The sequence below is a fragment of the Equus caballus genome, chromosome 16 (assembly GCF_041296265.1).
Source record: "Equus caballus isolate H_3958 breed thoroughbred chromosome 16, TB-T2T, whole genome shotgun sequence".
Taxonomy (NCBI): Eukaryota; Metazoa; Chordata; class Mammalia; order Perissodactyla; family Equidae; genus Equus; species Equus caballus.
Window position 1 is genome coordinate 51769907 of NC_091699.1, and position 22278 is coordinate 51792184.

Sequence of the window (22278 nt, forward strand, 5' to 3'; positions counted from 1 at the left end):
CCACAGCATGGCCTGACAAGTGGTGTGTATGTCCGCACCCATGATCCAAACTGGCGAACCCTGGCTGCCAAAGGAGAACGTGCAAACTTAACCACTGCACCACGGGGTTGGCCCCCCTCCTTTCTTTCTTTGAGTTTGTGTGCCTGAGAATAGTTGGTTGAAACTACTTCGTCATGAAGACAAGATCCATCACTAATGTACAGTCTCCAACCTCAACTAGTTTCCAGAGATTTTTCTAGTTTCCCTGGTAACTCTCCTCAGTGTCCTAAATTGTCGCTTTCTCCTATGTTGCATTGGCTATTTCCAGCAATTGAAAACACTTCTAGTCTCTTCAAACTCCCACTCCCACCACCTACACTATACCCAGGACGTGATTTCATCTACTTTTCTTGGGACTTTCTCAACTTCCTGGCCCTCAGGTTCAAATGTAATCGTGGTCATCTCCATTCTTCCTCTTTCTGTGAACAGAGTTACTACTCTTATTTCGAAGGCTATTTTCTCCTCCTGCACTCTGGATCTCATTCTGTTTAACCTCCACTGTTTTTTTCCGCATTTTGTTTTAGCTCTAACCTCTCTTTCTGTATCGGATTCTTCAGAATTTTAAAATGCTGAGGTCTCTCCCTATATAAAGGCTATAAACCTACCCTTAACCCCACACATTGCTTAACTACTTACTCTACCTCTGCTCAGGCAGCCTTTGTTAGTTGTCCAAACTCACTGTTCCTACTTCATCCTCGTTCCTTCCTTACTCCAGCCTGGCTTCTGCTTCCTCCATTCCACTAAGATTGCTCTCCCCAGGTCACCAATAGCGTCCTGTAGTGAAGTGTAATCGATTGCTCTGTTGAGTTGGGGCAGCCAGTGCCTCATGCACCCATAAACAGGAAGTGTCCAGTGTCTCCCTACTCCTCAATACTAGAAACAGCAAAACCCTAAAGTCAGCAACGCACGAGTACCACGACATCTAGAGCTGCCCAAAGCCGAAGCAGTGCTTCATGTTTTTGAAGCCCTTATAGAATCTATAAAACATTAGTGTGGAACTTTCAAGTAAAGATGGCGGAGTGAAGCAGGATCACAGACTCCCTCCTCTAGCACCTTCATAAAATGACCCCAAAATAATTTCAATGAAAATTCTAAAAGTTTGCCAGTAGCAACTGAATAAGAAATAGGGCACAATCTTATACAAGAACTTTGAAACGTGGGGCATTAGAACTGTGCCTCAACCTAATCCCACTGCAGATACAGTACTGAAGAAAGAAGGAAAATCAGTAAATCCTGAGAATTATCTTAATACTCTCTAATGAGGAGACAAGGGGATTCAGAAGGTGAGTATCGATCCCTAGGAAAAGAAAGGAACCGCACCTACTGAATAAAAGCCCTCATATTCCAGAAGGGTTTCTAGAACTTTCTATATTCTAAGACAATGTGCTGAGTTAGGGCAATAAGACAAATTCCAGAAAAGTAGAATACGCCCTTGTATACACTGAGTGGCTTCTGGTAATAAAATTTTGTTTCTTTTTAGGATTTTGATTCCTTAGAGAAATACTTTAAATCAAATCATGATTTAATGAAATAAAGTGCTCTAATCCTATGGTTTGTTAGGCCTGCCAACTGTCACTCATGGTGACCCATTTCCATGTGTGTTCTGTAGTCTTGATGTGAGTTCATATTTATTGGAAATCATTTTCTCTGCAGCAGCTTTTTGTGGCTTGAAGTGGGAGCGCTCCTTTCTGGAGGAGTTTTGTGTTTTTTCAGTCAGGAGCATGAGGGGCATCAGCAGCCTGAGATAAATTTTCCTGGCCTGCTTTCGGGGACTCCCATTTTGAGGGTGTTATAAAATTGAACCTCGTAATTGCAGGAGGCATAGATGTTAGATTCTCAAAGGAGATTCCCTTCCCTACCACTTAGAGCCCAGACAGAAACAGATACGTTTCCTCACTGTCCTTTGCCTGTGGGTGAATTTCTTCTGGTCTACCTTTTCCCAGGTGCTAGCTTTCCATCAGGACCCTCAGCTCCAGCTCCCCGTCTCTCATAGCCTAAGGCCTTGCTATCTGCCCTGACGTTGGAGATACACTTAGTAGCCTTTTTATGAGTGTGACCTTTGATTTTTCAGTGATCGAAATGATAAATGTCCATTGAGTAGTGTTTCAGTGAATGCTTGTTGAAAAATGTTGCTCATTTGTTCATTCCACAGTATTTAGTGTCTACTGTCTTGTAAACCTTCCTTTTGTCCCCTGTGTCCACTCTCCACTCCCCTGCAGCCTGCTGTGTGTCCAGGGAGGCTTATCTTGTTACTAGCAGACTCCTCCGTCCTCTGAGTTTCGGTTGGGTTTGGCCAATGCGGAGTTTTAGGCAGGAGACTGGAGAGTGAGGTCAAAAGATTGAGCCCCCTGGCTCCTTCCTGGTGGGGTCTCAGGGGCCTCCTTCCTGGTGGGGCTGATGTGTCCCTTGACCTCCAGGCAGCTCCTGTCAGACAGCACCCCCTTGCCCTTTGCCCTTGTTCCTGGCAGGGGCATGGCGGCCTGCTCTCTAACACCAGGTACCGCCCTGTGTATTGTGCTTTCCTGATGCCCTGTCTAAATCTTTGTGAAGAATCCTCTTACCAAACTTTCCTCAGTTGCCCTACTTGAGTGTGCCATTTGTTTTCTGCCAAGACCCTGAAGGACACAGCTCCCAAGTGCCAGGAACTTTGCCAGGCCCCTGAAGAAAATGGTGAGCAAAGCAGACCTGTTCTCTGCCCTCATGGCATTGACATTCTAGGTGGAGATGGACAGAGACATAACTGATCACAATTCAGGGAGTCACATGTTATGCTGGGAGTGGGAGGAAGCACGCTGGAGCCATAGGGACAGTCAGAGGTGCCTGGCCCAGCCCAGAAGGAAGAGGTTTCCCGGGGCAGGTGCCATCTAAGCTGAAAGCCGGAATGGGGGAGTTAGCCTGCGGAGGAGTGCCTAGGTCTCTCCTCCGCTCCTCCCTTTTCCTCCTGATGTCATCTTCTTCAGGTCCTTGAGGGACCTTCTACTTGTATCTCAGAGATGGGACGAGGGAAGGGAAAGTAACAGAACTTAAGGTGGAGAACATTTTACTACTTATTGGCATCTGTAACTGAGTTTCTCTGGAATAGAAAGTTGAAACCAAGAACAAGAGTATTTTAGATTGAATTTCTGGGAATCCAGAACTCTCGGTGGCAGAGTTGCATGCAGAGGTCCGGTTGGGGAGGGCTTCCAGGAGACACCCCTGTAAGGGAGGGAGTGAGAGGACCAGAGGGAGAAGCTGATGGCAATGTGATTACAAATGAGGCCTCGGCTGATCCTATGAGGAGCTTAGCTGGGATGGTCCTTTGGCGCAGTCTCACACTGAGGGAAGGGGGCCAGGCTTCTGCAATCCCACATCAGCCAGTCGTTGGCCCCAGGGAGGGTCATAGCCTGGGCAGGAATGTCCCATGGGGGAAGGTGGTTCCCAGCGAGGGGCCCAGCAGCCTCATCCCCAGCAGCTGGGAGGGTGGGTGCATGGACCCTGAAGAGGGTGTCTGGGCAGAGCCCCACAGCATCCACTGTATAGGCTAAGGGTTCTGGTTTCCTGAAAACTTCATTTACCGTGAAGAGCAGGAAACAGAAACTAAAAATTTCGAAACCACCATTTCAGAAGACTGTGAAACCCATGTGAGCTCATGCACACGGAAGGACGGGTCACATGCGCAGCGAGGCCACACTGCCCACTCACTCGCCTGGACTGTTCTGCGGCATACTCACCCGTTGTGAAGAAAGGAGTCAGAGAGGAACTGGAGCATCCCTCCCAGGCCCATCCTTCAGCTTTCCCTTTTCCTCTCTCTCCTTCCCCACCTAATTGGCCACACGCCCGTTTTGGTGGGTTGGACAAGGTTGGACAGTCACTGGTCTGATATTAACCATATCTTAAATGGAGAAGGAATCTGTTCTTATGAACAGAGGCAAAAACTAATAAACTAAGTAGCATCTCCACTTTAAAAATACTCCCTTTAACAAAATTAAATTATGACAGGTTTTAACTGGGCAGGACGGGGCTTTCCCTGTCCTCAGCCTGGGTGGTTGCTCTGGGCCCCTTCTAGGACCTAGGCTGGTATCAGCCCTTTGTGTTGGAGACTGAAGCCTCTGCTCCCTCCCTGCCCAGTGCTCCCCCAGGAGCACAGTCCCTGAGGCTGCTTAGAGGCTACGCAATCATCCTCTTCCAGGACTGAGTGTCTCTGCACCAGAATCCCTGGTTCCCACCCTCTTCCTGTCCCTAAGGATTTGGCCACATCCTCTGGAAAGGGCTCTTAGAAAGGGATCCTCCCTCTCCCAGCAAACCAGGACCTTTGAACCCCAAAGGCTGGTCCTGTCCCCCGTGGAGAGCCCAGAACTTGGGGACAAAAGTCATGCTTTTCTAGAAGGAAGAAGGAAAGATGATTCTGTGCTCCTTTCCCATGTGTTGGTCCGGGAAGAGACAAGGCAGGAGCTATTAAGTTATCTTGCTTTTCTGATTGCATCACAGAGTCAGTGGATGTTTTTTCCGCTCTTATCTTGCTTGGCGTCTCTGCAGCATTTGACGTCGCTGACATTTCCTCTTCCTCCCAGAACTCTCTTCTCTGCACTTGGCTCTGCCTTTCCTTGCAGACTTCCTCCTACTCCTTTGGGGATCCTTTGCTGCCTGTGTTCCTCCGGGTTGTGTCTTGAGCCATTTGTCCACCCTCACGGTGTCTACTGCCTGTGACCCCAGATGTGGATCTCCACACATTTGCTCTGCTGGGTTTGAGGCCAGCACATCCGGCTTCTCCTGACCCTGTCACCTGGATGTCCCCCTTGATTTCTAACTCAACCTGCCCTGAAAACTAAACCCATCATCCCACATCCTGAAGCCAGTGTTTCCCATCCCCTGTGCTGGGGTCCAAGCCTTGACCTCCCGAAAGCCAAGTCCTGATGAGTCTTTCTCTCTCATAGCTTTCAAATCCATTAACTTGTCTCCTCTCAGAGCTCTTTACCTTGGCAGAGGCCTCCGTTGTGTCCCAGAAGGAGCACTGCCAAAACCTCCACCTCGGGTGTCTGCTCCGTTGTTGCCTTCCTCCAACATATTCTCCCCACGCCAGGGCCAATCAGATGTTCAAAGCATGCATTAGCTCCCTGGCTTCAAACCCCTCTCCTCCCCATGGTCCCACACTCCTTAGCACAGCGTGCAAGGCCTGCCATTATTTGTATACTCACCAGCTTCTAGTCCCCTTTCTTTCTACTCCCTTCTCACTTCCTATTCTCGTGAAACCACTCACTGTACCCTGCAGTTGCTCCCTCCCCATGCCTCCATGTTTTCTCATACACTGTTTCCACTGAAATTCCTCCACGCATCCCACAAACATACACTTTTCCTTGTGATTTCTCCTTGTATAAGAGGACGCCCTCCCCCGACCCCTCCATATACACACAAATTGGATCACTGAGAAAGATACCTAAAACTGCTATGTTCTAAGGACACCTTGCCAGTTGGGGGACAGGAGACACATTCACCAGGTCAACTCATTCCGTGGGGGGAAGTCTGAGAGCATTCTCGTCCCTGATGGGACTCACAAGGGTGTGTCCTGCATCAACAGGGTGGGAAGGCCGCGGAAGTGGTGGAGTGACATGAATAGGTGGATGAATGTGTGCCTGTGGACAGTCTGAGTCTCCTGTGGCCATGCAAAGAATCCAGAATGTTCCATGGGTCTGGAGTAAGCTGCAGCAATCTGTGAGGGGCCTGATCCAGCCCACCACAGGTCTCAGAGTCCTCCTTGATGAGGCTGGAGCAGGGTTTCCCAACCATGACACTGTTGACATTTGGACTGGATAAGTTTTTGTTGTGGGGGATTGTCCTGTGCATCGTAGGATGCTGAGCAGCATCCCTGGCTTCTTCCCAAGTTGTGACACCAAAATGTCTCCGGGGATTTGGTTGGGTGGCTCTTGGAGGAAAATCATCCTCTGGTTGAGATCCACTATCCTCGAAGAACCAACCATGGGAGTGGGGGGAAGGGAAACAATTTTGGCAAAGGAGCACAGAACGGAAAATGAATCCTACGCATCTTGAATTTGACTGAAAAATCACAGAGTTGGATTGAACATGCTAGGAAGGATGAAACGGAACTTTGGGTTCTAAAACAAATGTAGCTTGGAATGAGGAAAAGTACGTGGTTATAAAATAGTTTCATTTGTGCTTCTGAGCAAGGGGCCTGAGAGACCCATGAGACATCAGCAGGCCCCTGCTTGGTGCCCAGGTTTTAGCTGAGCCGCTAACACTGCCGGGAAGCCAGTCTGACAGCCCAGCGCTGGGCTAGGAAGCTCTCCTCCTTGCTGGCTACGTGCCTCACTCCATGTTGAGACTGTCTGTTTATCTCTCTGGCTCCTGTCTCTAGACTCTTAGATCATTCCTTGAAAAGAGGAACTCTACCCTATTGTAACCCAACCACCAGCATACTAGCTTCTCAATAAGTATTGGATAAATAAGTTATTAATTTAAAACACAAATCCTCTGAATTAGTGACACTTTCCACTGTAATCCGTTATTTACTCTGTGTGGGTGAATGACAGGACAGGAAGTTTTGGTAGAGGGGGAATACCATGGCGGGGACGGGGCAGCACTTTGAGAGGGGCAAAAAGGTTCACCTTCCAAAAGCAATACTCTTTGTAATTAATATAAGGTCCCTTAGGAAGGCAACTTCCAAAAGGACAGACAAACACCCTGTGTTAGAGATGCCCGGTGTCTTGGTCAGCTCAGGCTGTTATAACAAATTAGCATAGAGTGGAGGCTTAAACGGCAGACACTGATTTCTCACACTGCTGGGGGCTGGGAAGTCCAAGATCAAGGTGCCAGCATGTCTGGAGTCTGGCGACAGCTCTCTTCCTGGTATGCAGATGGCCATCTTCTCACATCTCCTCACATGAGAAGGGCAGAAAAACAGAGCACACCCTCGCATCTCTTTTATAAGGGCACTAATCCCATTCATGAGGGCTCCACCTTCACAACCTGATCACCTCCCAAAGGCCCCACCTCCTAGTACCATCACACTGGGGGTTAGAATTTCAACATATGAATTTGGGGTCGGGGGAAGTCACAAACATTCAGTCCACAACAGCTGGTAAACAGCTGCACATCTGTGTGTGAAAATCTGTCCACTCATTGGGAAAAAGAAAGGGCAGCTAAAAAGTGTGAGTGGAGAAATGCTTCTTGCTGAGTGGGTGGGAGATGTGCAGACTTAACATCTGCATTAGTAAAGATGCTCTCAGTGCAAGCGGCAGAGATGGACTCAGGCTTGCCTAGCAGTGAAGGAAAGTGCTGCAAGATTCTTGGGCTTGATCACAGAAGAGAAAGAATCATGGAGCACCCGCCCTTGGGAAAGACGTGACCCAGGGCAGTTCTGTGTTGGGACATCACCCCCAGGCAGTCTTGGGCCCTCTCTTCAGGGCACCACCGGCCACAGTGGGGCCCCATCCTGGTCATCATTTCTGGGAGCAGGAATCTGACTGGCTCACCTTGGGTAGCACACACGTAGACTTGGTGGTGGGCAGGTGGCCTCTCCAATTTGTGTCCACTGCAAAGGCCTCGAATGGTCATCAAAGGCTGACAGGGCACTCGCTAGCTGATATGACTGACTGGCCCTGAACCCGCTGATCAACGTTCACACCACAGGAACAGCGGCAGTGCCCCCTGTGTGGAAGGACTCCCCCACCCGCGAGGGGTCTCCCCAGGAATCACACCTGTGGCTGACCAACCTCCAGACACTACCCGCCAGTTCAGAGAAAATACAGGACATAAATACCACGTGTTAGATGGCACCTGGGATGCCGTCACTTCTACACAGGTAAGTGTAGAAATAGAGCCAGACATTGTAGGGTGATTTAAAATGCTATAAAGACGGTATTTTAAGTTAATAGGAAATGATTCAGTAAATGGCCTTGGGGTGATTGTGTGCCATCTGGGGAAAAAAACATTGGAGTCTCACTTCCTCTGTACTCCCAGATGAATTCCAGAGAGCGGTACAAATTATAAAAGATGAAACCCATAAAAGCTTTAGAAGAAAAAATGGGAGATTTCAGCAGCCTGGGGTTTACCACTTCAGATCCGAGGTGCAGACCTACACACTGCTTGTCAAGCCATGCTGTGGCAGATGTCCCACATATAAAACAGAGGAAGATGGGCATGGATGTTAGCTCAGGGCCAGTCTTCCTCAGCAAAAAGAAGAGGATTGGTGGTAGATGTTAGCTCAGGGTTAATCTTCCTAAAAAAAAAAATTCACTGAGTGTTTGTCATGTGCCAGTTAATACATGTCACATATTGCCATACACCAGTCAATATATTAATTCATTTACTCCTTGGAACAGATAAAGCGAGGCACAGACAGCTTAAGCAAATTGCCTAAGATCATAAAGTGAAAAAACCCAAGGTGTAGTATATGGTACTAGCATTTGTGTAAAAATAGGGGACAAGAATAATGGATGTGAATTTGCTTATATATGCAGGACATGTCTCCTGAGGTTAGGGAACTGATAACTTAATTGCTTCCAGGATAGGAACCTGGGTCGCTGTAGATGGGGGTGGGGGGGTGGGGGGGATGGGGAGGGGGGTGGGGGGAACAGATGGGGGACGGGACATGGGACGGGGGACGGGGACACAGACAGATGGACGGACTTCTTACTTCTTCCCTTTGGTTCCTACAAACTGAAAGCAAGAGGGGAGACAGGGGAATGACGAAACCAGACCCAAGAATCCTAAGAGCCTGGTGCCTTGTCTGCAGGCACAAGCTTCTCATCACCCCTTGGTGACCCCACCTCAGAGCTGTGATGCTGGGACAGTAAGGAGTAAGTACATTCTGTTGAGTGTCATCTGTTTAATGAGCCACAGGACCGAGCACCCAGGTGTGACCAGCCTTTCTTTGCAAAATGGTCATGATAAAATACTGACCCTAAAAGCCGTGAGCTTCAGGTATCTGGAAATAACTGCTGTGTGGAAACCTCCTTCCCTGGGGGCCCTGGATCCCTGCCTTCTCTCCTCCACTGTCTCTGCCCTCCACAGGCCTAGGCTCACTTGGCGGGAGGGAGCTTGTGACACCTGCTCCTTCTCTGCGTCTCTCCTTTTGTACAGAAGACTTTTTCTGAAAAGCAAAGCTGCTGCATCTAACACCATCGGGGGTTTCCTGTGGCCTGCAGGATAAAATCCACACTTGACAGCGGAACATAGACGTTGCATACAGTAGGCACTCGATAAATGTTGAATTAATGAGTGAATGGGGGGGGTGTGAGATCATAAATAGCTAACATACTTGGGTACTATATTAGTGAGACTCTCTACTCCCCCGTCACCCTGTGCTTTTCTCCTGCTGACAGGGAGGGCAAAGTGTTCGCCCAGGGGAAGGCTGGAGGGGACACTTCCTAGACCTGTCCTCCCTTCACACTGGCCACTGCTCCTGATCTCCCTCGGGGGGAATGCCCTCCCTCGCCCACACTCACAATCTCTCTCTCTCTCATCTATCTGTCTTTCTGATGAGGGTTATTTTAGGCTGGTTACTCTTAAAAACTGCAGACAAGAAGGAGGCTCTGAGGAGTGGAATTTGCTTGCCCTTTGATGAGAGACATTGGCATCTGTGAAGGAAGTCTCCATCTGTGGGAGTGTCTCCCTCTCTGCACCAGGAGGAAGGGGGATGACCTTATCTCCAGAAACTCTTAATGGGGACAGCAAGGACTTAAGTTGTTTACTGTCTGGTAACCTCACATAACTGACCCCCCCCACCCCCCACCCAACATCCTCCTTTGTCTTTAGTTGAAGATAATATTTAAGGTGGTGGCTTCTGCCATTTACTTAATCTGGTTTGATTCTTATCTAAAAGTTATAGGACCACCCAATAACCAGACCGTACGGGCACTGATACCATTTTAACAACTCTTTTTACATATTCTTTCCTTTGTCTTGTAAAGAGATAATTCATATACCTATGCCTTAAATTTAGCCCTACTCTCAACCCATGTTTGCAGCAGCTCCTCCTGCCCGTGGGTCCTGTCCCCACGCAGCAGCTTTGACTGCCCATGGGTCCTGTCCCCATGCCAGCAGCAGCAGCTCTGACTACCCATGGGTCCTGTGCCCATGCTATTCCACACTATTCTCTGAATAAAAGAGCACTACTGCCAGACCTTGAGAGTCAGAGAAATCTTTCTTTTGACTCCTCGGCTCACGGACCCTGCATCATTTCTACCTATCCATCTGTCATCTATCTAACTCATCTTTGCTGTGCCACTTTAGTCTCCTGGACTATGCCTTGCTCTATTTCACCTCTGCACACTTGCATTGTTGTTCCTTCTCCTGTGCTCTCCCTAAAGAGCTTCTAGGCAACCCTTACTCAACTGCTCAATGCCTCCTACAGCTTCCCTTCCCTGATGCCCCAGTATTTGGGTTGGGAGAGCTCGCCCACCTCCAACCCTCAGAGTCTCCTCCCTGATCCTTGTTCAGAGAGGGCTTCACAAACACCACTGTAACTTTGTCTGCCTGCCTCTCTAAATAGGAAATCTTACAAGGACAAGGACTCTCTTTCATGGCATGGTCTTGTATCTTACACACAGTAGGCCCTCTGTAAATGTTTATTGAATGAATGAATGCTGAATGTTGAGCTGCAAACGGTTAATGCACAACTGAACTGAAGTAGGGAGACCCTCCCCCACTTCCCCTCTCCCCAGGTTTCTGCTTTGGCTGAAAGGAGGGCAGAACCTCTGCCCATGTTCCCTCTCCTTCTCAGGGGAAGGTTGGCGGGGTCACTTCCCATTGTTCTCCCACCTGTGACCCCCCCAGTCTCCATGAGAGGAGAGTGGGCTTGGGGTCTATTGACTGCTCCCCTTTCCCCAGGCACACCTGAGGGTGAGGGTCCCAGATCAGATTGAGGGCCATGGTAAGAAACCCTATTTCCTTCCTGCCCAAGCCACATCTGCCCAGGCGACTTTGCCAGAACTTCTTGGGTATTTAATAATTACCTAATTCTTAATAAATTAATTCCTACTTTGTTTCTCCTTGTGCATAAGCTTCTGTCAGAATCCCAGAGGGAGGGGGCGGGGAGTTGGCCTGCCACCAAAGACCTCCCTGTTTGCTTTGAGCTATAGGGTCTGCATCCAACCAGAATTACGTTATCAGGTTAATTCCCCCCGAAAGTCTTTCCAAAGTAGCTCCCTGAGGTCAAACGGTTGAACACAACTCCATGAAGTTGGGAGCCCTTTCCATCTGTTACTCTGAATCCATGGTATTTGATTTCACACGCAAAGAGCCCTCTCAGGTGTGCAGGGCTTCTGTTCCACTGCAGAAAGTGAGCTGGATTGCCCACCATGTTGAAGAGCATTCTCTGGGGAAGTGCAACCCTACTCTAAAGAGGAAACAGTCATTTCTGGGAAAGTAGCTACAGCTCCAAGAACTTCTCTGAGCCAGGCACTGCATTAAACCCTTAATATGCAATTTCTCATTTAATCCTCGGAACAAACCTATGAGGTAGGTGTTAGTAGCCCTGTATTACAGATGAGGAAACTGAGGCTTAGAAAAATTCAGTAAGAGCCAGGCCTGCTGGCCTAGTGGTCAAAGTTTGGCACACTCTACTTTGGTGGCCCAGTTTTGGTTCCCGAGTGTGGAACCACAGCACTCATCTGTCATGTCAGTAGCCATGCTGTGGTGACAGCTCACATAGATGAACTAGAAGGACTTACAACCAGAATATACAATTACGTACTGGAGTTTTGGGGAATGGAAAAAAAAAAGAGAGGAAAATTGGGAATAGATGTTAGCTCAGGGTGACTCTTTCAAAAAAAATTAAGTAATTTGGCCAGTAATTTAAACATAGAAATCCCTGATGCCATTGTCCAAGTTACACTGATAGTTATTGAACATCTATCATATGCCAGACTTGTACAGTCCATTAATATAGCCATTGGCCATATTACAATTAAGTTAATTAAAATTAAATAAAATTAAAAATCTCTTCCACTGTCACATTAGCCACATTTTGCATTAGTCTGGTGGTCACTGTACCGGACAGTGTGAATACAGAGCATTTCCATCATTACAGAAAATTCTTCTGGACAGTGCTGGTCTAGACATTGTAGCCCAACATAACTCTGTCAGGTAGATATTAATAGTATCCCAAATTACAGGAAAGGAACCTGAGATCCAGAGACTCTAAGTCACTTCCCCAAACTCCCACAGCCTCAGGGCTGGAACTCAAGTCAGTCTGACTTTTAAATTCCTACTGTCTTGTCTACAAGACTCGGCTTTCTACCCTGCAGGAAGGAGTTAACCAGTCAATAGAGAGTCCGGATCTGGGTAAATGTAAGAAAAGCATCATAATTCTCTTACAAGGGATTTGAAGACTACTAGCTAGTGAAAAAAACCTAAGTAGAGGCATTTTACAGTAAATATGGACTATCGCTGTTTTTAAACCAGTTTTGTTGTATTCTCTGCAGAATTATCATTGACTCACCCATGCCTGACACAGACTTCCAGAGTTTTCCAGTCCTTCAGAGATATTGCTTTACTGGATGTAGGGGAGGAAGAGAATTCCTCCACCTGTTAGGTCCTTCTGGCTGCGCCATGAATTAAATTGACGTGAGACAGAATAACAGGAGAAAATCAAACAAAGCTTTATAACATGTATATGTGGGTGAAACTCAAGAAAACTGAGCAACTTTCCAGGATGGCTGAGGTCGACACCTTAAATACCATCTTCAGCTAAAGACAAATGAGGATGTTGAAGGTAGGGAGAGTCTTTTATGGGAGATCACCAGAAAAGCACAGTAAACAAGAGTAAGGTTATTATGCAGATTTAGGTCCTTGTCTTCCGAATTGATAAGAGTTTCTAGAGAGAAGGTCATCTCCTTTCTTCTTCCTGGTACAGAGAGGGAGACACCTTTACAGATGGAGATTTCCCTTACAAATGTAAATGTCTCTTGCAAAGGGTAACTTCTACTTGGTTTTCAGAGCTTGTCCTCTGTCTGCAGTTTTTAAAAGTAACCAGCCCCAAATGATCCTCATGCCAAAGAGACACATTTTGGGATGGCCAATTCTGATCCCCCACATAGGCATAGGGGTATGGCTCACAGGAGGGATGAGGAAATGGCGGGGGGAGAATTCTTTCACCAACATAAGCAAAATCTACATTCACTTATAAAGCATCTCAGACCTTTTCTACATGAGACACTGTTCTCTCTTGAATTTGAAGCTGCCACACTCAGCATGGGCACCAGATATCCCACTTTTATTTACTTTTCACTTGGAATGGACGGGGCAAAACATAATTCAAAACCAGAGATGAAAGCAAAATACTTGGAGCCTCAAATACAGGTATTTTATATTGCCAATTAAGTTTAGATGCATACGCTTTAAAAACCAGCATACAGGAAGACAGAGTTAATGTTCTGTTGTGAAATCGAGGAGCTGAACGCAGATTCTCCCTGGCCTGCAGGCCGCGCGCTTCCCGCCAGGCTGGGTCCTCCTCGGGCTGTAGCCCTTGCTCAGGCACACTCTCAGGTTGATGGGCTTGCAGCTGTGGTTTTCAAACTTGGCTACACTTAGAATCACTGGGAGCTTCTAAAAGTCAAAACCACAGGCCACATTACAGACCGATCAAATCAGAATTGCTGGGGTGGGACTCAGGTGTCACTATTTGTAAAACTCCACAGGTGACTCCAACGTGCAGCTAAGATCAAGCCAGGGCTATGAGCACGGCCCCCACGAATTCCAGGCCCAATCCTGCCTAATTAACATGGGTGCTGACGGTGAAGGGAGTTTGAACCGCTCCCACCTGCTCTCCTCCATGGCTCACAGCTGGCTACCCATGTGTGATGGGGAAACACCAAGCGCACGAACCCCCGCGGTGCTCTGGTCTACCACAGACCTTCTCCATCAGCGTTTCTGGGGCTGGGGGCAGACTCTGCTCTTTGCTCACCAGGCCAGGGGGTTAGATTGACTGATCTTCAACAACCTTTCTCTTTTCAAATTATACGATACAAGGAGAGTGATCAAAACGAGGTGATAACAGTAATGGAGAAAGAGTGTGAATAAAAAAGAAAACCGCCTGAACTCCAATCGTACTTGCTTCAAACGCTTGGTACCTGCAATGGTTGTTGGGCATACGAGACAGATATGTGACAGGCATCACAAAGCATTTTCTGACCCTGTTGCAAGGTCGTGAGCTCGGGGATCTGCAGAGATTGGCCCTCAGCAGCGTGGACCTTCATTTTACCACAGGCACCCGCCTATGTCTTCCACTGATGCTCCTTTTGTTCTTTAGAAAAATAAGAGAGAGCTGTGCATCATCTGCCCTGAGCTGCTGTGGAAATATTTCCTGTCCATGTGGGCATGGTGCCAGCAGAGGCAAATATTAAACAGCTGAACCTAAAAACATTCCTTGTCTACATTGTCTGCCTTCAAGGCTGCTGCTGGATGCCCTTGTTGGTTCACCAAAGTGGCCACATGGGGGCAGTATAGCCCAAGGTTCTAAACGGCTGTGAAGGCCTTTCCATTGCAACTAGTTTGAAAAAAGACTTTTATGCAAATTCTTTCTTAAGCTACCACCTTAAGAAAAAGAAACAAAAATAAGCTGCTGAAACACAGAACTTACAATCAAATTAAGGTGGTAACAGAATGGAGCCAAATATAAAACTTGTAAAAATGCTTACAGAAAATTTTGAAGGAAGATGGGAAATTTGGCACAATTATGACATATATATAATCTAAAATATTACAGTTTGACTCTGTTTTGGAAAAATGCAAGCAAGACTTTTATAGTGCATTTTACGTAAAAGCAAAGATGTTATGTAAATGCTGTCCTGTTTTTGCCCCTTCGACCCACCCTCGTCCATGGAAGCTCCACACAGTCTGACTGCACGTGAGTGGATGTGTTAACAAACCGCGAGCAAGGGCTGTTAGAAAGTTCACGACCTGTTCTCCGGCTCACGTCTTCACTCCTAGCCCCCGGGGAGCTGGTGGTAAGTCTCTGCCTTCATGGGAAGGGTTAACACTTGAAAGTTGACCTTCAAGTTTGGGAGCCTGTCCTTCCCTCAGATAGAAAATAATTGACTTGTAAATTTACTCACAACAGCGGAAACGCCAATGCGTTTTAAGTTTTTCAGAGCTGTTTAAACTAAGAACCTTTGGAATACAAGAGTAAACAGAATCTTGACTTATGAATTTGCACATCATTCCTCTCTGCTAAGGATGCTCACCTTTACTTTGACTTTACCTATGGCATGGACTTAATGTCCTGCTTGACACGGGCCTCTGGCTGAGGCAGTAGGGTACCTTCCCCCAGGGGATGGTGAGTGGAGTCAGAACCTGAAGGTCATGATGAGTTCAAATTTGTTTGCTGATCTAAGGGGAGGGGCAGAGAGGAGGTGGGAGTGGAGGGTCCAGGCAAAGGAGGAGTGAAGGAATGGGCATGGGGAGAGAGGTGATGGAGATGCGCCTGGAAAGGCTGCAGACAGCTCAGGGGCAGCCTTTTCTTCATGCTAACCTTCCTTCATTAAGATGGAAAAGGATACAAAGTGCATGTATATTGGCCGTGAAAACGGATGCCTCCTGACGCCCCGGCAGCTGCCTTGCTGCCTTCATCGTACAGGACAGGTCTCCCTCTCCCTGACACTTCCCTCTGCTGCAGCCCCGCCCACTCTTCCTTGGCTTTTGCCTCCTTTCGGCCTAAGAGATGGAGGCAAGGCAGCCCTTTACATATTATTAGAGAGAAGCTGTCCTAAGAACCAGCCCCAGGTGTCCTTGTCTTCTGCTCACTTCAGGGACCTCCAGGTAGGATGGTGGCCGGCTCTGGGAGGTGAGAGCTCAGCAGGCTGAAAACCAGCGTGTTCCAAACTGTGAATGACCCAGACAGGTCACCTCTACCTGAAGTGCCTATCCTCTCTGATGGTAAGAGACACGTGCATAGAAATCCAAATGGGTACCGTCGTCATCATTGCAATCACAGCCCAGTTTTGGGGAGGAATTTTAAGTGAAAGAAAAGCAAACTTTATAGCAACCAACCTCATCCTCATGCTTCACGTGTGTGCAACTCAGGACTGCAGACCAATGACCAGGCCTTGACATTACCTGCCTTCTTCATTTTCAAACGTAGATGCACGACATATGCTTGGACACACATCAATTTTCTTCTTTTTCTAAATATGTTGATTCTTTTGCTTGAGGACTAGAATTAAATTTGAAATTTAAAAGTTTTCAGGGTCAGGTGCTCAGAGACTGCCTCTTTAGAGGCAGCATTTTTAAATATGAATTATTCTGGCAAGTTGAGCCAGCGAGAGGGTCAACTTTTAAAAATATTTTAAAAGAAATACAATTTTCAATATGTGTGTGTGTATGTGTGTGAAATTTTCCAAAACAGCTGCTTACAAAATGCTCTCACCATTTTATGTGCTATTCTCTAAACGTACACCTGACTGCAAGAACAAGAATACAAACCATCATTTGAGATGTTGGTTTTTATTAGATACATATTTCTTCGAAGCAATTTGTAACTTTCTTTGTACATCAGAATATCATATAAATGTATATATATATATATATATATATATATGTATCCACCCAAAGATATCAGAATGCCCTTGAATTGCCCCAGAGCTGGGGTCATATGCCCCTTGTGTACTCTCAGCAACCTTAAGAGCCAAAGAAAAGGCTCTTCCAGTCACTTCCTGTTGACAGCCACAGCCCTCCAGTTGCATGTTTCAGAGCTTGAGAGAAATCAGTAGCACCTCTTATTATTGTGACACCTTGCTCTCCTGAGGAGCCTCACTCTTTTATGTTTCCTCACTTCATCTTTACTACGATGCTCTGAGCTACCCCAACATTCAAAACAATCTCAGGCAAGTACGAAATAACACAAGTAGCAAATGCAAAATAAAGTCATCACTCTCCGTTTGAAATTAGTAAATCCCATAGTGTTGGGTACGATTTGTCTGGAGAAGGCATCTGCGAGGTGTGTTGAAAGCCCCACACTCAGCCTGAAACACGGAGGGTAGTCAACTGGCCTTTTGTAGCTTATAAAGCTCGAGGCGGCCTGCTCCCCGATGAGTGTGTCCCTCGCCCCCTTTGCCTACTGATAGTTACATATGAAGACATACTTAAACAGTGGTGTGTCCCGAGCAGGCAGAATCTGAGTCATTTGGGCTTCCCTCCGCTCTTTGGGGCCTCTTTACTCAGTGCTTATAAAGCTCTGGATTTTCATTCACTATGTCATCAGGCCTCACCTAGATCTCGCATCTGTTCTAACGGTGTCCCTTGACCTCTGGCTCATGGTTCACAAGCCGAGCGTTTCAAAGCCCCCTGGAGATGCCTCATTCTCCGAGCTGGGGTGGGAAGGATGGCTCTGAGGGCAGGAGCAGTCAGGGAGAGACAGCCCAGAGTCTGCCTGCGTGAGGCTGTGTTCAAGCTCACAAAACCGACCCTTCCTCTTCCACCAACCCCTCCTGTGTTTGACCTAAACCTCCTGCTCCTTGCGTGCTTGACGTCTCTTTTAGGCCATCTCCACTCTGCACGCTAGAAGCCTGGGGGCTCTCTCTGACTCCCCTCTGCCCTTCACCTCCAAGCCAAATCCGCCCCAAGTTCTACTGACTCTCATCCTAAATGCTGTGAAAATACACCCCTCCTTCTCCTCCCTGGTGCCTCAGCCTACGCGGGGGCCTCCTCGCTCGGTCTGATTGCTGCTGGTCTCCTTCCCAGGTCACGCCCTGCCCATGGAATGAGACTTGGGCAACCCCGGCCAGGGCTCCCTGCTCTTCCCTCAGGTTTTGATGAGCAAAGCAGTCTCAGTTCCTCACTTTCTCAGCCTTGGCCTTCCTCCCCAGGGACGCCCCCATGTCTCCCGACAGCCAGCCTTTGCCTGTGCAGTCCCTGCACCCTGGAGCTCAGTTCCCTCTCCTCCACCGACAGCTGATCCACCTCAAATCCCTTCTCTTTGAAGAAGCTTCAGCAGGCCACAGGGCTTACCTAGTCCTGAACATCTGTGGAACTTAGTAACCACAACTTGGAGGGGAAATCCCCTTGGAGAAGAGCTCATACGTGGAAGATGTCATTTCTTTTCTTCTCTTTTTTTTTTGTGAGGAAGATTGGCTCTGAGCTAACATCTGTTGCCAATCTTCCTTTTTTTGCTTGAAGAAGATGGTCCCTGAGCTAACATCCACGTCACTCCTCCTCTACTTTGTATGTGGGACAGCACCACAGTATGGCTTGATAAGCAGTGGGTAGGTCTACGCCATGGGTCTGAACCCTTGAACCCTGGGCCGCCAAAGCAGAGCACACAAACTTAACCACTATGCCACCGGGCCGGCCCCAAGATGTTTTTTCTTAGTGGATCACATTCATGTCCTTTTTCCTCACAGCAAGACAAGGACCTATTTTAAGTACATTTGCAAACCGTACATTGCCTTGCACAGGTAAGAAGCTATACAATTCATTTGGTTATTCCTGCTCAGGTAAGCAAACCCAAGAATCAGCAATTCTCTGAGGAGTTTTTCTTTCCTGTAATGAACTTTTGCAGTGAAGGGAGAGTTTCCCAATAAATTGATGCACATGGAGGGGACATGAGAAGGCTGCTATTTCATCAACACATGGATTTGGCTTTCTGGAATTGATGGGCTTAAAGTATCTAATATACTTAAAAGAGACGCCAAATAGATGGATGGATCTTAGACCCTCTATGATAGTAGGTTCCTTTTTAAAAGAACTGCTCCCAGCCCCAGGCTCTGTATAAACACCACTCTAAGTCACAAGCCAACAGAGATTTCCTGCTCGCCGGTAGATCCGGTATAAATGGAGTTTACTCGCTTGGGAGCCTCTCCCTGGAAGACGGGACAGCTTTTGCAAAAGCGTCTGACGATGTGCTTTCGGAAATACCCCAAGAGGTAGTTTCTGAACTTCTCCCCGACGAAGGCGTAGATGACGGGGTTGATGCAGCAGTGCGTCATCCCAAGCGTCTCTGTCACCTGCATGGCTTGGTCCAGCCTATTAGAGCTACTGCATTGATCCAGGCCAAAGGATTTCTGGAAGGTGCTCAGGAGAAGGACGATGTTGTAGGGAGCCCAGAAAAGAAAGTACATTATCATGATCACGAAAATGAGCCTCACGGCCTTGTGCCTCTTCTTCTCGTTGCGACACCGAAGCAGGGTTTTCAGGATTCCGGAGTAGCAGATGATCATGACCAGCAGTGGCAGGACCAGGCCCAAGATGGTCATCTTTAATGCCTGGAAATTCCTCCAGAAATGGTACTGACTGGGTGGGTAATGAGGGCTGCATGTAAAACGAGTACCCTCTTTTTGGGATTTGGTAAAGATGATTCCTGGGAGAGAGACAAACACAGCCACCGCCCAAGTGACCCCACTTGTCATCAGCCCAAAGGTGACCGTCCTGGCTTTTAAAGCAAACACGGCATGGACGATAGCCAGGTACCTGTCGATTGTCAGGAGGATGATGAAGAAGATTCCAGAGAAGAAGCCTATAAAATAGAGCCCAGTCAGAAGTCGACACATTGTATTTCCAAGCTCCCACTGGTGAGCTGCGTAGTGAGCCCAGAATGGGAGGGTGAGAAGGAAAAGCAAGTCAGAGATGGCCAAGTTGAGCAGGTAGATGTCAGTCATGCTCTTCAGCTTTTTGCACTTTATCAGGACGAGGGCGACTAACAAGTTGCCCACAAAACCAGAGATGAACACCAGCGAGTAGAGCGGGGGCAGGAGCCTGGCTGCGATTTGTCTCACGTCGGTTTTCTGGCAGGGCTCTGACATACCGTAATCGATGTCATAGAACGGACTTGTCGTCTGATAATCCATCTTGCTCAACCCTGTGAGTAAAGAAACAGTGATCTCTTATAAGGTCCTGGAATGTGTTTAGTACCCCACCATGGATGCAAGCCATCTTATACAGTACTAGGTTTTTAAAGTTGGAACATAGATTTCTACATTTAACTGAGCTCCCTTTTTTTGGCCAACAATGAACTTTTTTAGTAAAGGGAAGGTTTGCTGCCAGCTTTTCTGCTCACTAGACGGACAGCCCAGCTCTGTTGGGGAAATTCACGAAAGCATCATCTCTCCAAATAAAATCTGGTGTTCTGTCACCACAGGGAGTGAATGGGGCTTTGATAAGAATTTCAAGAAACTGAGTCAGGCGCCGTCCAACACCGTCTTATAGTCCGTGCTGAAGCTGCCGGTCCCTGGAGTTAGCTTCCTCAGAGCATCCCCACGAGTGTGCCAGTCATCATGACCAGTTCCCAAGGGCGCTCTGCATGCCAACCAGTGTTCTAAGCTTCACATCCATTCAGTCATTAAACCTCAAGCTGACTCTAGGAGGCAGGTCATGTTACTGTCCCCATTTTGCACATAAGGACCTTGAAGCACAGAGAGGATGAGTAACTTGCCCAAAGACACGCAGCTAGGAGGCAAGTGATTTTGAATGCAGGCAGCCTGCACTTTTATCCACCATGCCACCCTTCCTCCTTGGTGAGAGGACTAAGGAGTGGGACTGTTAGCCTGGCACCTCATTGTGGTCAGAATGAAAGGGGATCATGCCCACATGCCCCTCACAAGGTCATAGGAGCCAGCAGCCACTTTGTAAACGCCAGACTGCCTGTCTCACATTGTCTCTGAAGTTTGTGTTTGTAGTTCCTGAGCTGCTAAAACTAAGAGCTCCCACACATACATGAGAAATGGCCAAGTGGAAAATATTTCATTCACCACCATACGTTCCGGGTTAGCTTGGCCCCTTCGCAGCCTGCTGGCTTGCCTGGTCTACTTCAGCTCCACTGCTCGGCTCAGAATTGCCTCTAATTATCTTTGTACGTCTCAAGCTCCCTGTGCCTCACGTTAGGCAGCTGGGAGAAGCACACAGAAAATTTCACCTTTAAATTCTGAGCCAGCAAAGGAATCATACACTCCATGTGTTGCAGAACTGATATATTAAAGGAAAACTTTATATCATATTGCAATTTGATATTAATTTGGAGAATATTTAGGCTTCCCTTTTTTCTGGGGAAAAACAAAACGAAACAAAAGAACCAGACTTAACACAACTTGTGGTTGGCCCCACGTTCAAGGGCATCCCCTGCGGAGGCTGTCGTGCTCCTCACCAGAAGATAACCTCTTCCAAGAGTTTGGCCAACCATCATCTCTCTGAAAATCTCTCTTTTGAAAGGCGAGGGTTTAAAAGAAAAAATTCTCCCTTTAAAAACTTTCATTCATAATCATGTTTTATATCTTTGATGTTATCATGGTCTGAAACTCTTTCTAAATCCTAAGTCTTTCCTTGTCTCAAAGATGGTATTTTAGGATAGTTCTACGAGCAGCTGGTATGGTTTAATGTCTTCTCTGGGTTTCCTCTACAGGCTGTTACTCAGCCAGGAGCTGAGCTGACTAGTGGCAAAGGGGCTGGGAGGTGACTTACCAGGAGGCCTTCTCGTCAGGGCACAGATGTCTCAGCTGCTCTGCTCTGCTGAGCTGTGTGAATCAAACATATAGACAGTGTGAAAGTAGGAAATGCAGCTTCTTTGAAAGGGGGTGGAGTTTAATGAACAAGTATATTACCAGGCAAAAAAATCAGAGAACAGTTCTTCTTTTTTTTTTTTTTTCCTATTGAGCTAAAAATAGGCTGGAGACTAGACCTCCGTCTGAGAGTGTACTCGCCGTCTCCCCCGAGTGCGCCGTCTTCTTTTGGTTCTCTGCTCGTCCACTGCGCAGTCTGTTAGAAAACAGAAAGAACTGAAGGATGTTAGAACTAGAAGGACATTCACACCATCTAGTCCAAAGCCCTCATTTCCTGAAAGAAACTGCTGTCCAGGAAGCAGATGATGTCTACAAGACCTCAGGGCTTATCGGTGGTGAGGCGAAAAGGGTGAGAGATTCTGATTCTGTTCCTATTTGTCCTCCAGGAAAACCAGCTGGAACCAACTTCAAAGTGGGACAGGAGTGCCTCACACCAACCCCACGCTCCCCTTTATCCACTCTCCTCCCATCCCCCCCGCCCACCTCGACTCACACACTCGCTCACCACTCAATACTGTTTTTCTCTGTAAACTAAAATAACATTGTCTAAAGGGTTTTAACTACAGGTTCACCTTGCAGCTAAACACGTCGCCCAGCTTTCTCCGCGTCAGGTACCTGAGGGGCGGTGGGGGGTGTCGTTATGAATGTTCCCTCTGCCTCGTCACTGTCTTGCAGCCCTCCACGCCAGCAGCACCTGTGAGCGCCTGTGCTGGGCCAGATGGAGAGGCAGCGGACCTCCTCCCGCCACGCACACAGTCTA

The 22278-nt window shown here is 47.6% G+C and overlaps 1 protein-coding gene across 4 annotated transcripts; it reads right to left on the minus strand.

Annotated features, from left to right (window-relative positions):
* Window positions 1–16457: 16457 nt before the first annotated feature.
* Window positions 16458–22278, minus strand: CCR5 (C-C motif chemokine receptor 5). 4 transcript variants are annotated; one of them, XM_070236877.1, is made up of 4 exons: window positions 22134–22278; window positions 21561–21714; window positions 21421–21473; window positions 16458–19825 (listed from the first exon to the last, which is right to left on the minus strand). In XM_070236877.1, the coding sequence occupies exon 4, from the start codon at window positions 19812–19814 to the stop codon at window positions 18756–18758; it is 1059 nt and encodes a 352-aa protein (XP_070092978.1). In that variant the 5' UTR covers window positions 19815–19825; window positions 21421–21473; window positions 21561–21714; window positions 22134–22278; the 3' UTR covers window positions 16458–18755. The 4 variants fall into 4 exon arrangements, with proteins under 4 accessions (XP_070092978.1, XP_070092979.1, XP_023475533.1 ...); XM_070236878.1 differs by having other exon boundaries at window positions 22091–22220; XM_023619765.2 differs by having other exon boundaries at window positions 21561–22199.

Coding starts and splice junctions, on each gene's coding strand:
- CCR5 (XM_070236877.1), bottom strand. CDS start 19,814: ATGGATTATCAGACGACAAGTCCGTTCTATGACATCGATTACGGTATG.